We start from the raw sequence: 15616 nt of genomic DNA, 5'->3' as shown, positions 1-15616 counted from the left end.
CTGATGCAGCATAAGCTCCACTTTCTTTCTTGCATCACATGCCACTACTACTACCCTGAACCAACAATTAATATACAGTGGTTGTTTTGGAGAGGAATCTCTCAGACAGATCCTGCACGACTACCACCATTTTAATGTTTATAAACTGCATTCATTCCGTGGCGCATTATAGCCGTAGTTGCTAATGCAGCAAAAAAACCCAAACAAACAAACAAACAAGCATTCATTCCTAGCCCAGGTTGAGAAGTTCATGATGAAAGTGAAACACAAACACGGATAATGTTGTTTCACTTTAATTTAAAAACAAACATTATCCATGTTTGTGTTTAAAAACACAAACATGGATAATGTTGAAGAAAACATAAGAAGTAAATTAGTGCAGTTCTACAGCTATACATGAATATAATTTACAAGCATATAATTCTTGTAAATTATATTTATGTATTAAATACATGAATATAATTTACATGAACCTTTTGCTGTCAAGAAGTGCAGTCAGTTGTCATATGTTTTTCCCAGCATTTTTATTTTAATAATCCCATACAGCCTTGAGGATAGATGAATGCAGTTATTAAACCATCGATTGGCATTTTATTGCCCTATATAAATTGGTGTTGATACTAGGCTGATGTTACTTCAGACTGTCATTGCACTAGATGGGAAAATTGGGATGTTTCTAGAGGGATAATCAATCAAGATCACAAGTGACTACAGCTGAATATTGAAGATTTGAGAGGCAGACTGAGAATAATAGCACTTATCTTCACAGAATCTGTAGACCTGAAAAGTATTGTGTGGAAAGGTAAAACCCATGCTTGGAATCTTTGATTTAGATTGGATTTATTATTGAGAGAGAGAATCATTATAAAATATATAATTTAATGGAAATTATGGTTTGTTACTTTCTCATACAGGAAAATTTCAACATCTCTGTCTTCAGAGACAACATCCACCATTTTGGGATGGTGCAGAAGTAGAATTTCTTCTGGTATTTCATGGCCTGATACTCCTGCTGGTATAATAGCATATGAGCCTTGTCCCAATGGAACAGTAGGTAAATAAGGTTAATAAATTTCTGATCCATATCAGTTACTTTTAATTTAGTAAACTAGTGATACAAGTAACTCCAGTATAAAATTTAAAGTAAAATCTTTGATAAAAGTAAAGACTACAAAAACTGTTGGCAACTTTCCTGCCATGTACTCAGTCAGTATCATAATGTTCTACAAAACAAAGAAGAGTAATTTACTGCAAGTTGATGAGCAGTCCTGCAGCGAATAGTACAAACATTGTCAGATAAAACAAAAGCTGTCAGAAAAGACAAAACTGCTCATTATCTGAATGTATTTATATTCTAACATTTTGCAGATTTCCTCAAATTGTCTCAATAAAACATTTTATTTTGAAACATTAAATGTTACACTTAGCAATAGTTGTCAGTTGCCACTGTAACTAACTATCAAACGGGAATGTTTGTACAGTTATTTGAAGGCTTATACTAAATGAAGAAACCGCCAATAGCAAATAAATATGGTTCATTTCAATAGTTGACATGTTTACAGGATAAAATTATCGCATTATACTTTGTAATAGCCAGGCATATTTTTATGCTACTAATGAGCACAAATTGCCACTGACAAAATGCTCATATCACTCACCAGCAAACACACTTTATTTTTACATGTAAAAGAGCTCTGATGGAATTTAGAAAGTTGCATACTGCTTGAAAATTAACAACTAAGAAGGTATCCCACATAGAGGAACAAATGTTAAAAAGTAGCTAACTTCTTATGCTGTCAGCTAAAATTTTACAATATATCCATCTTTCACATGTAAGAGTAAAAGCTTCAATTGAAATTAGAAAGTAACATATAGCTTCAGAAATTTTTAAAAACAGCATAATATCCTGCATGAAGGAACAAAAGTTAAAATTCAGTGAATAATAACGTAATATTTAAATAATGATGTATAGATTAAAAACCTCTGTTGTATAAAAATAGTTGCTGAATGCAAAGTTAAGTTAGGTATTTTCTATGGATAACTTTTGACAAATGCTCAAACAGCCAGTGTATGAGGTGTGAGGATAAAGTTCCCAGACTGGTGCAGTAAAAAGAACACAAAGTGAAGGAGCCAAAAAATGGTTTTATTTTTATTAAAAGTAATCACCACTTGATTGAATGCACTTATTACACCGTTCTAAAAGTTTTTGAAAAGTGCTGATGAAGGCATCCAAAGAGATGTTCAGTTTGGCAGTTACATTTTTCTTTGTTCTCAATGTCCTGAAATCTCTTTCCACTGAGGCCATTTTCACCTTGGGATAGTGGAAGACGCCTGCTGGTGATCGGGAGAGTAGAGTGGATGGTTGATTTGTTTATGCATGTTTCATTGGATATGTCTTCCCAACAAGTATGGAATGGATGGGGGGCATTGTCATGTGACAAAAACCGGCTGCCTTTCTCTCGAAATTGCAGCCTCCCTCAAGAAATGCACTTCAGCGCATTTCTTGAGGGAGACTGCAATTTCTTTGAAGCATCTGTATATAGAATGCAGCATTGGCTCTCTTCCCTTCAAGTACAAATTTCTTGTGAATTACACCCTGTTTGTTGAAAAACTTGACCAGCATTTCCTGGAATTCTGTAAATGAAACTTTTTGGGTTTTTGGTGATGATTCTGAAGTCCACTACATGTTTTAATGCTTTGTTTCTGGTTTGTACCGAAACACCCAACACTCATCTTTAGTGAAAATATACTCAAGGAATTTAGGACTGTCTTGACAAGCCTGGATAAGAAGTCTTCACATAATACTCTTCATTGTTTTTGCTTATCCGTGAGGCTATAGAACATAAATTTTGCTTAGATCTTCCTTTTCCTTAAATCTTCATGCAGAATTTGAATCATCTCCATATTCATGTCCAATTTATGAGCAATAATTCTGAGGGTCAAATGACAATCTTTTGCCGCAATTTTTTGAACTTTTGGAATTCTGTCCTCATTTTGAGAGTTTGATGGACATTCACTTCTTCGGTAATTGCAAACATCCTTATGTCCGTCTTTGAACCACTTATGCCATTCAAACATGCTGGTAAGACTTAAATTTCATCAGCAAAAGCAGTTTATAACATTTAAAATTTTTCTGTTGCAGCTTCTTCCAGTGTAAAGCAAAATTTGATATTTGTTCATGGCTCTATTGGAAAATCGCAACATTAATGAATATTAACACTGCTAACATAGTTACTTGCAACCTATCATCCTATGAGAAAATATCTGTACCACTATCTCTTTGGGGAAGTTTGAACTACGACATGCCACGCTTGTTTATTTTCAAGCTCATCAAACATAACCACAACAGCACTAGTCCAGGAACTTTCACACCTAACTAACTGCCAAATGGGAATATTCAAAAAAAAAAAAAAAAACTATTTGAAGAGCTGAAGAAAAGCTCAGGTAGCAAACTAATTTATATAGTTCAGATTGGCTAAGGTAATGTGACCCTCTGATAGAGTGACACATGGGAGTAACAGTTGATAAACTGATTCACATGTAGGTGAAACAAATAATATATCAAATGGCATGTGGGCATAGCAGATAATAACGTCATAGGTTTAAATGATTGATTGATTGATATACTGTTTTAGATCAATATAACAGGAAAGCAGTTTTCTAATAGAGTTCCTCTAGTTTGCTGATAGTTTTTATAGTCTCTTTCTGTAAAATCTGTGCAGGGAAGTATTTTGGTTGAGTGTGCACAAAAATATTTGTAGCCACCTTTCAAATTACAAATTACAGGCATTACTTTAGCATTAGCAAGGGCACATGATTCAAGAAAGCAAGCTATCTTGCTTGCTTGCTTGCTTTCTTGATAGCATCAAGAATTGATAGCACCTTGATCTTGATAGCATCCTTCTCATTTCACCCATCCACTCACTCCAAATGTTTGTCTAGTTCTGTCTTGAATCTGTTTAAGCTATCAACTTCTACCACAGATAGAAGTTTGTTCCAGCAATCAACCACCCACTAGCTAAAGGCAAAACTTCTGCACATCTATCCTACAATTGTCTTTCCTCAATTTGAATGTATGCCCTCTCAGGTGATTATTCTGAGCAAGAGGAAGAATCCCATCAGCATTGAGCATGCTCAACCATTCAAGGCTTTATACACTTCAATCAGATCACCTTGAAGGTGCCTAGTCTCTAGACACTGTAATTTGCAAAATATAAGCCTTTCTTTGTAAGAGCAACCCTTTGTTCCATTCACTAATCTAATAGATTAACAGTAGCCTTTCTAAGAGTAGATTAACAGTAGCCTTTCTCTGTAAGAGCAACCCTTTGTTCAAATGCAATTGAGCAGCAGCCTGAAAAGCAAGGCAATGGGAATTTCCAGGACTGCTGGGAGTTATAGTGGAACAAGTAAAACATGGGCTGTGTTAGGATAACTAAGAGTAGAAACAGGTGCATGCATGCTTGCATGTACTCCAATGCTAGGAGTATAGTTAATAAATTCGATAAGCTTGAAGTGCTAGTCAAGACATCAAAGGCAGATATTGTTGGGATATCAGAGACCTAGTGTCACACAGACATAAGCAGTGCAGAACTGAAATTTGGGGAGTACAATGTGTACAGAAAAGATAGACAGGACAGGAAGGGAGGAGGGGTTATGCTGTTATTTAAGAAACACATAAAATCTAAGGAAGTGCATCCAATTGATGTTGGTGGACAGTGCAATGTTGAGTATGTTTGGTGTGACATAAGCACTGGGAAAGGAAAAATGAGAGTAGGTGTGTGTTATAGGCCTAATGAATCTGATGAGTATAATGAGCAATTGTGCAGAGAAATAGAGTGGGCCAGTAAATTAGTGTCTTATAATGGGGGATTTTAATTTCCCAGATATTGACCGGAATTTGTGGGTTGGTCACTCGCACACTAGCAAAGCATTTGTGGATTTATTTGATGATTGTTTTCTAGATCAGCATGTTCGGGAGGTAACTAAAGAGAGTAATACTCTTGATCTGATTATCAGTAATGATTCTTCATGCATCAAGAATCTGCAGATAAAGGAACCACTAGGTGGCAATGATCACAGTGTGCTGAAGTGGGATTTACTCAAAGAGGTAACTATCATCAAGGTTAAAGGGAAGGGTTTTTGCTTTTGCAAAGGTGACTACGGGGTCTGAGACAGTATTTAAATTCTATATGGTGGAACCAACTGATGTTACCAACAGCAAATTCAAAATGGGAAGCATTCAAAGAATTAAAATTGGAAGCTACTAGGCTTTTCATACCAACAAAGAAATATTGTTCAATATTTAGGTATAAATGGATGTCAGATGAACTAATTAGACATGTGACAGAGAAAAAATTGCATGGGATACATATAAATTAACATGTGACACAGAAGCCTATGATAGATATAAGCTGATCTGTAACCAAGTTACAAAGGAGGTTAGGGAGGCGAAGGCAGATTACAAGAAATCTTTGGCAAAGAATGCAAAGAAAAACAGCAAAGGGTTCTTTTCTTATGTAAACTCTAGAAGGAAGGGGATGAATCAGATTGGTCCACCTGATATCACAGGTAGCTAACAAACTAAATGAATATTTTGCATTGACATTCACACATGAGGAGTTATTCAGGGAGGGGAATGCCAGAGGTGTATTCAACTCTGGCAGTAAGCTAGATAATCTTGTAATAACTGAGAGTAAAGTGGAGAAGAAATTGTTGAAGATAAACACAAGAAAGGCACCTGGGGTGGATGGAATCTATCCAGTTATATTAAAGGAGGTGGTAAAGGAAGTAAGCAAACCCTTTGCCATAATTATGAGTGCTTCCCTGGACTCAGGGGAGGTACCCATGGAATGTAGATGTGCAAATGTGGCCTCAATGCACAAAGGAGGATCAAAGGGAGACAGGTAATTACAGACCTGTTAGTTTAACTTCTGTTCCAGGGAAATTAATGGAGACACTGGTTAAAGAAGCATTGCAGGATCACCTAGACAAGACTTCAGTTATAGTTTGGACGTAGCATGGGTTTGTTAAGGGGAAGTCTTGTCTGACTAATTTGATTGGATACTATGATGTAGTCACAAAGGAACTGGATGCAAAGAATAACTTTGATATCATATGTTTGGATCTTAGAAAAGCCTTTGATACTGTTACACATGGAAGTCTGTTGCACAAATTGGAGCAGTGTGGCATTGGAGGCAAATTGCTGCTATGGGTAAAGGGATGGTTGAGTGGGAGAAGACAGTGTGGTAATTAATGGACACTGCTCTTCGTTGACTAATGTTATTAGTGGAGTCCCTCAGGGTTCAGTGTTGGGTCCATTGTTGTTTTCTGTCTTTATAAATGATATTGATGATGGTATATCAGGCTTAATGTCCAAGTTTGCAGATGATATGAAGGTTGGCTGGGTTGTTAATGACAGTAATGGCAGTACACTGCTGCAACAGGATCTAGAAAAGTTGAGCAGATGGGCTGAGAGGTGGCAAATGAAGTTTAACCTTGACAAATGTAAAGTACTACATATGGGAAGCAGTAATCCCAGAGTAACATATCAGCTCTGTGGTACCACACTGACACAGTGTGCATAGTGTTGGGTTTCCCCAACATAATGCACACTCCGGTGGTTTCCCACATCTGCACCATATGAAATCTGTGGAGACAAACAGTATCACTGTGAAAGCCAGAAAAATTTTTTGTGTTGTAAATGAAATATTGTGCTGGGTTCTGTTGGATGTCCTGGCTTTTGGCTGAAGGGCCCCTGGTGGGACCCCACATTGCCCGCACACACACACCACCAGGAGGTAGCCAGGCTGCCCATAATTCTCTGGCTAGTCTCCTCCAGGTCACCTGAGCTTCCTGGAAAGAGACCAAGTAAAAAAAAAAATAGGATACAGGGAGTACAGGATGTACCAGAGAGGGTAAAGGAAAGGAGGTATAGACAGAGCGACCAAGGATGTAAGGGAAGGCATCCTCTGCAGGTTGAGTTGGAATTCTCCCACCTAAGCGGAAGTGGAAGAAGAGGGCCCTTGAGAGGGTGGGAAGACAATCATGTATCAAAAGAAACACGGATGAAACAATTCAAGCGACCTGAGTGTCAAGTTCAGTAGCTAGAAGTGGTCACAATCTAGGTGAAGATGTTTCAGTATATGAGAAAAGGGTGTTGATCAATGTGCATCAGTTCCAGGATGTTGTACCAGTGATCTTCTTCTGGTGAAGAGATCATGGGCGAAGGCAGAGAAAGCGTGGTACTGGTCTTCCTCATTGATCAGAAAATGTTCATTTCCTCGAGGCAAAGCATGTATGTTTGATATGAGCAACGTTCGCAGGTCCTCGTAGAGCAGGCAAACATTGAATAGGCGATCCCAGTCTTTGTTTTCACCACAAAGACAGCAAGGGTCATCCCCAATGTTCATAGAGGGAAGTTTGTGATTTATGGATCCATGGCCTGTAATCAGGAAAGTGATATATAACCCTGGGCTGTACCAAGCTTTAGGGTAGATCTGGGCTATTTCAGGTAAGAATTTTTCAGTGATGGAAACTTTGGGGGTGGTATTCCATCTGTTTTGCCAGGCGTTAAGAAGGTAGACTGCAAAGCGCTTTTTTTTCATCTTTGATGGTGTTTGCTGGGTTTGTAGTGAAATCCAGGATGGTGGTAGGGAGTCCCTTTGCGAGCTGGTAGTGCACACCTTTGCGAATTATCTGCAGGTCCAGAGGGAGAACTCCTGCCAAGACTTGGTGCACTGGGTTGCTTACTGTGCAGCAGGCACGGGTGATAGTGAGAAGGATATTACGCTGGATGGAGGTAAACTTCCTTTGGTTACGAACAATGAGTGCACGATGATACCAGATACCTGCACAGTAAGTTATAGTGGGAATAAATACAGCTTTGTATAGCATTTGCAGTGAGTGGCGATTTAGGCCCCAGTCAGACCTGCTGATCCTCACTACCATTGCCGTGTAGTTCTTTGTGATGACGGTAGTCTATATGCGGGTAAAACGTGAGCTGGAGTCGAGAATTACCCCAAGGTACTTCATCTCAGTTGTCAGTTTGATGGTTCTACCAGCAATTTTAATCTGCGGCGGCCTGCTTATTTGAAAGGTTCCTCTGAGTAGAATTGAAGTAGTTTTCTCAGGGGATATATGGAGTTTATGGAGGCTGGCCCATTCTTGTAGCTTTGTAAGGGCTCTGTTGGCCGTTGTTTCCAGGGAAGCTCTGGAGTTTCCAGTGACTGTCAGTATCAAGTCGTCTGCGAAGGCTTAGGTGGAAATATCCCCCAGGACTAGGTTTAGGAATTTGTCCATGACCATATTCCATAGGAAAGGGCCAAGGACAGAGCCCTGGGGGCATCCTCTGTAGACATTTCTGGAGACTTGTCGATAGGCATTTCTGACTGTAACACTTCTGTTGTGAAGATAGTTCTGTATACAGCTGTAAAGATTTGCTGGAACGCTAGCTTCTCTGAGTCTTCGTAGTATAGCATTAGTAGAGGCATATGATGCACGAAAGCAAGCTTATGCAGCATCAGCCAAAAAAAAAAAAAAAAAAAAAAAAAACCTTCCACTTCACCCCTTCATTCATTCAAAATACCTGTCCAGCCGAGCCTTAAATTTATTTAGGCTATCAACTTCCACAACAAGGGATGGAAGTCTGTTCCACCAACCAACTACCCGCTGGCTAAAGGCAAAAATTATATATATACCGTATTTCCCCATGTATAAGACGCACCTTTTTTCGAAAAATTTGGGATTTAAAAACTGGGTGCACCTTATAGATTTTTTGTAATTTTTTTTACTTGCATTTCCCACTTTTTTGTGCTTGTTGTCTTTGAACTCATTGTTTCGCACTTGTTAGCGGTATATTAGGTTACGTTATGCCCAGAAATGGCTCAGAAAAGATTTTCGTACAGTGCTGAATTCAAGTTAAAAGTGATATAGTTTGCAAAAGTGAATGGAAATCGTGCTGCTGAACGTAAGTTTGGTCCTCCTCCAACTGAGAAAACAATCCGAGACTGGCTACGGGAAGAAGAAACCCTACTGAAAATGCGACGGCAGAAGAAGGCCATGAGAGGCAAGTCAGCAAAATGGCCTGATTTAGAGAGGGAATTGAAGATATGGATTGAGGAGCAAAGGGCAATTGGAATTCCTGTGTCCACAAAGATGGTTCAGCATGAGGCAAGAAGCATTGCTGATGAAAAAGAAGTTACTGATTTCATGAACCTGAAGCACCAATTGGTGCTTCAGGTTCATGAAACGGAATGGACTAAGCATGCGTACATGCACCAGACATGCCTGAAAGCTATGAGCAGAAGGTCCTTGAATTTCATCGTTTTGTCATTCAATGTCAGAAGACACATCAGTTTGAGTTGGGACAGATTGCAAATATGGACAAAGTCCCCCTTCAATTTGATGTCCCAAGTAACAGAACTGTTGATAAGAAGGGGGTGAAAACTGTAACTGTGAAGACAAGTGGACATGAAAAGAGCCATTATGCAGTTGTTCTAGCTTGTTGTGCCGACGGAACCAAGCTGCCTCCTATGCTGATTATCAAATGCATACTCCTCGAGGAGTGATTGTCCACGTTCAAGGGTTGGATGGATCAGGATGGGATGAAGATCTAGTTTGAGAAAGTTTGGACCAGGAGACCAGGTGGGCTCATAACAAAAAATACAAAGATAAAAAAAATACAAACAAAAAATACCTTGACAATCCAGCTCCAACCACTTGATGTCAGAATTAACAAACCCTTCAAAGCTGCCATGAGAGACGAATGGAACCAATGGATGAAGTCTTCTGGGGACAATTTGATACCAGCAGGAAGAGTGAAGAAACCAACTATCGGAGAAGTTTGTACCTGGGTGAAAAGATCCTGGGATAATATCAAGATTAAGAAGTGTGGCATTTCAAATGCCATAGATGGAACTGAGGACGAGTCAATATATGAAGACAGTGATTCGTCATCAGACACAGATGAGGACAAGCTAATGGATGGGAATTTTGACAGTGATGAGTTGTATGAATTTTATGATGAATAAAACTTGAGTTCAATAACTTTATGTAATACATTTTTTTTTTCAAATTTCGGGCCCCAAAATTAAGGTGTCTTATACATGGGGAAATATGGTATATAATATATTATATTATATAATATTATATTATATTATAAATTATATATATAAAAATTATATAATTATATACTTGGCCACCAGAGCAAGTCAAAGGCCCCGGCGAAATCCACTGATATTACTAAGAAGTATTTGGTGGCTGAATTTTTGACTGAATCCGTGAGCATTTTTTGAGAATTTTTCTGTCGAAGAGCATCTTCTGCTGAACGGCCTGCCCGAAAACCGAACTGGTTTGGGGACTGGAGATTTGCATTTTTATTTTTTTTTCCAATCTGGATAAGAGAAGACGTTCAAATATTTTGCTTAAAACGGGAAGGAGTGCTATGAGTCTGTATAACCTTGGCTGCTCTGGTGGTTTACTTGGGTTCTTCAAAATGATGTGTAGATTGGCCTCTTTTCAGTCATCTGGAAGAGTCCAACTTCCAGACAATGGTTGTACAGGCTGAGTAGGAGATTTGATTGCGTCTCTGCAAGCTTCTTAATTGCTTCTGCTTCAATGAAGTTTAACCATGGGCATTTTTTGTTTTGCCAATGGCAAGTTTTAATTCATCTAAGTTGAAAGGCTGTTCTATAGAAGTAGTGCTGTAGGATGTGTTTTCAGTAGAGATTTCTTGTTTCTGGCTGGATTGAGGATCTGTGTTTAGCGGGAACAGGGTGTCCAAGATGTTGTTTACTGACTCTTTCCATGTGAGGGTTGTGGTACCCTGCAGGGTGACTATAGGGGAGATGACCTCACTGACAGTGGTAGAGAATGAAAAGGACCTGGGGGTAATTGTGCAGGCAGATATGGAGTTTTCTGATCAGTGCAGATGGGCTGCAAGAGTAACCCATCTGCGCCATGGTGTCTTGTCAATGATATACAGGAATTTTTCTAGCAGGGATAAGGAGGTGATTATCTCCTTGTATAAGGCATTGATTAGACCACACCTTGAGTACTGTATACAGGTCTGGAGGCCTCATTTTAAGAAGGATGTAGAGCTGTTGGAACGAGTACAGAGAAGGGCAACAAGATTAGTGAATGGAACAAAAGGTTGCTCTTACGAAGAAAGGCTTAAGTTTTGCAAATTACAGTGTCTGGAGACTAGGCACCTGCGAGGTGATCTGATTGAGGTGTATAAAGCCTTGAATGGTTTAAGCATGCTCAATGCTGATGGGACTCTTCCTCTTGCTTAGAATAATCGCCTGAGAGGGCATAAATTCAAATTGAGGAAAGATGGTTGTAGGATAGATGTGCAAAATTTTTCCTTTAGCCAGCGGGTGGTTTATTGCTGGATCAAACTTCCATCTGTCATTGTAGAAGTCGATAACTTAAATAGATTCGTTGTAGAAGTTGATAGCTTAAATAGATTCAAGGCAGAACTTGACAAACATTTGGAACGAGTGGAGGAGTGAAATAAGGGTTTTTTTTTTTTTTTTTTTTTGGCTGATGCTATATAAGCCTGCTTTCTTGCATCATGTGCCTTTTACTAAGAAGTATTTGGTGGTAATGCTAATTCAGCATGCTCAACCCATTCAAGGCTTTATGCACCTCAATCAGATCACCTCGCAGGTGCCTAGTCTCCAGCTACTGCAATTTGCAGAACTTAAGCCTTTCTTGGTAAGAAGATCCCTTCTTTCCCCTCACTAATCGTGTGGCCCTTCTCTGTACATGCTCACACAACTCAACATAAGTGCCTGCCTGGCAACCCAAAGGTCGCGGGTTCGATTCCCGCCTCGGGCTTGGATCAAAGTACTGCAAAAACCTTGGGAGGTGCATTATAGCCACAGAAGCCTATGTGCCAACAAATACCAAAAAAAAAAAAAAAAAAAAACTCAACACTTTTCCTCAAATGAGGCCTCAAGACCTGTATGCAGTACTCAAGGCCTGGCTTGACCATTGCCTTATACAAAGGGATAATCACCTCCTTTTCCCTACTAGCAAAATTCATGTATATCATTGACAATACCCAATGACCTGCTCTCATCTGACTGCACGATTACTCCCAGATTTTTTTCATTTTCTACCACACAGTTGGTATGTTTGTCTGGGATTACTTCTACTTATATGCAGTACTTTGCATTTGTCAATGTTAAACTTCAGTTGCCACTTCTCAACCTTTCTGCCCAAATTTTTTAGATCCTGTTGCAGTAGCACACTTCCATTACTGTCATTAACAACCCTGTTGACCTTTGTATCATCTGCAAAGTTTGACATTAAGCCTGATATACCTTCATCAATATCATTGATAAATATACAAAACAACAGTGGGCTCCACCAATAACATTAGTCCACAAAAAGTAACATCCATTGATTACCACTCACTGTCTTCTCCCACTCAACCACCTTTTTGTCCATTGTAGCAACTTACCCTTAATACCATACTACTCCAATTTCTACAGTAGTCTTCTATGCACAACAGTGTCAAAGCTTTCCTGAAATCCAAGTATATGATATCAAAATTATTTTTTGCATCCAGTTCCTTCATAACCACATCATAATATCCAATCATATTTGTCAGACAAGACTTTCCCTTAACAAACTCATGCTCTGTCTGAATTATTACTACAGTTTTGTCTAGATGATCCTGTAATGCATCTTTAATTGCCTGTAATTACTCATGTCACCCTTAGATACATCTTTGTTAATTGGGGATATGTTTGCACATCTCTAGTCCGTGGAGGACTTCCCTTCAGTCCAAGGATGCTCTCATAATCATGGCTAATGGCCTGCTGCCTCCTTTAATATAACTGGATAGATCCCAACCACCCTAGGTGCCTTTCTTATGTTTAACTTCAACAATTTCTTTGCTACTTTGCTCTCATTTATTACAAAATCATTAAGTACCCCGTTACAGTTGAATGTAGATGCAAAAAATACTCATTCAGATTATCAGCTCTCTGAGCATTATCATCAACAGTTGAACCATTGATATCAAGTGGACCAATCTGATTCAACCCCTTCCTTCTAGAGTTTATATAAGTAAAGAAGACCTTGCTGTTTTTCTTGGCATCCTTTGCCAAAGATTCCTCATAATCTGCCTTCGCTTGCCTAACCTCCTTTGTGACTTGATTACAGACTAGCTTATATCTGTCATAGGCTTCTGTGTCACGTGATAATTTATATGCATCCCATGCATTTTTCTTGTCTGCCACGAGTCTCTTTAGTTCATCCAACATCCATTTAGGCCTAAACTTTGAACAATATTTGTTAATAGGTATGAAACAAATAATAGGGTGCCAAATAAGCAGTCTGTCTGTACTTGATGTTTCAGTGGCACCAAAGATCACTAGGCAGAAGTGTCTGATGAAACCATTACTAATCGACTTTAAAAACCTCTGAAACTGATGGAATGTGACAGGAGTGCTCTGCAAAGAATTGTTTGCTCAGAATTCAAGTCTATTGCAATACACACAGGCTCTCATTGAAACAATTGAGACACATATCAGCACCCGTGTATTGGGCAGGATGCACTATGATATGTCAAGCATCTGTCTGCAAACACTAATCACTAATGACAGATGCTGCCTAGTTTAGTGTAAGGCCTGCCATTCTAGGACATAGACTGATGGAAAACTGTGCTTTTCCATTTGTCTATGGTCTTATTTTCCTGACAATGAAGTTTGGTGGAGGCAGCATGGTGTGTGGCTGTTTTTATGATTTGGTTTGGACCCATTGGTTCTTTTGGATAAAACCATGATTGCTGAGTCAATCTCCTGATTGACTCAGCAATCTTCAATCTCCTGATTGACTCAGCAATCTTGGACAATAATGCATTATCTATGTTATGGCAGTACATTGGGGACGGCTTGTACCTGTACCACAGGACAATGCCACATGTCAAAGTATTGAAGCCTTGATACCTTGTTTAACATTGATTGAAAAATGGACGTTACTGATTATATGGATAAGCTATGTGCAAGCAAAAATCCAAGAGCGTTGCTACTTTTTTGCGGTACATGTATGTGCAAACAATGGACAGAGCATGCTGGTGTTAATTGCTATAATACAGTTATGGGCACTTCCTGGATTTTGGTTATAGATTTAGTTGATTAAATGAAATATATAAGGTGGGTGTTTTCAATTCATTCATATGAATTGAAAACACCCACCATGGAAAGCAACACCCTTATTTTCAAAATTTTTGTTCTCAGATTTTTAATTTTTTTAAATAGTATGTAAGACAAGTTGACATAAATTTAATGTATACTAGGGGGGGGCTTTGCCCTTGTTCGCTTTGCTCATCAACCCCCGCCTGCACATGCTTTTCTACGTAAAATGTAGAGTTATGATGGAGTAAGTCAACTCTTTTTCTATGTAAAAGACACACCAGTCAAAATAGACTGATGTTCTTCCTCCCCTTTTTACTCCCATCATTCAGCTATCTCCCTCACTCATGCTGTTTTTTTTTCTTTTGTTCTCTGTCAGGAAGCTCAGGTGACTCTGTTGGAGAGCAGCCAGAGTACTGTCGACAGCATGGCTCACCTCCCAGTGGTGGTGGCAAACAACGTGGATTCCCACTAGGGGCCCTGCGGCCAAGAAGCCAGCACAAACAACAGAACCCAACAGTAAACCACACATGCAACACACAACACTTTTCTGGCTTTTACAGAGGTTCTGTATTCATTACAAGAGTACTGATGGCTCAGATGTGGGAACCATAGGTGGCACCTTACCCAAACACTGCCATTATGATCGATATCTAATCAGGAAATGACCTATGTAATTATTTACCTGTGCATTTGTAGCGATGTAATTGCCCCGCGCACTTGTACTATGTGACCTGCATCCCTCTTTTCCCATTGGCTATCCCACGTGGCATTCTCAAGGTTGAATAAATATCTATGTAATTATTTAACTGCGTTTACACAGGTCACTTAGGAAAAGGCCTTTTGCTTCAGGTTCCATAATGCATGAGGAATATTGTTGCATTTGAAAGAGCAGGACTAAAATATTTAACTAAAATATTTACAAAATACTAAAATATTTACAAAATACTAAACTATTTACAAATATACAAACTATATTTGGTTCCTTCATCAGCTGATATTACAATGGAACATCAAATGATGCCATGTGTGGTCATGTATTAGAGTGAAGCACATGCACGAGGCTGGTGAACGTTATGAAGGAAGTTGTCTTTCAATGGAAGACAACAATGTAATTATTTACATGTGCATTTGTAGTGATGTAATTGCCCCGCCCTCTTATCCCATTGGCTTGAATAAATATCACTATGAGGAAAACTTTTTTTAATGTATAGTGATATATATATTTTAAAATTTTTTTTTAAAGTAAAATGCAAAGTTAGCTTTTCCTGTAGTTTATTCTTGCAAGTGGTACTACATAAATTTTGAAGCATCATCTTGTAAGGAAGCATTTCATCTGTTTTTTGTCCTGTATAATTGAGTAAAGACCCTTTGTGAAAGTTACTTAATCTCTCCCATCCCCATACCCTCAAAATAATTGAGAGTGTACTGTATATAAAATACCCTGTAGAATGACCTGAGCATTAATAATG

At 38.8% G+C, this 15616-nt stretch overlaps 1 protein-coding gene across 1 annotated transcript in view; it reads left to right on the top strand.

The window, feature by feature from the left end:
* LOC150074959 (adhesion G protein-coupled receptor L1-like) overlaps positions 1-15616 on the top strand; it is a 267365-nt gene that overhangs the window by 27191 nt on the left and 224558 nt on the right. Inside the window, exon 3 of the mRNA XM_090389003.1 lies at positions 915-1054. Within this exon, the coding sequence (XP_090245129.1) occupies positions 915-1054 (140 nt within the window). The remainder of the gene's footprint in view (positions 1-914; positions 1055-15616) is intronic.

The sequence above is a fragment of the Mastigoproctus giganteus genome, chromosome 14 (assembly GCF_048544385.1).
Source record: "Mastigoproctus giganteus isolate SK-2022 chromosome 14, ASM4854438v1, whole genome shotgun sequence".
Classification (NCBI taxonomy): Eukaryota; Metazoa; Arthropoda; class Arachnida; order Uropygi; family Thelyphonidae; genus Mastigoproctus; species Mastigoproctus giganteus.
This window is presented reverse-complemented; position numbering and strand designations above follow the sequence as displayed.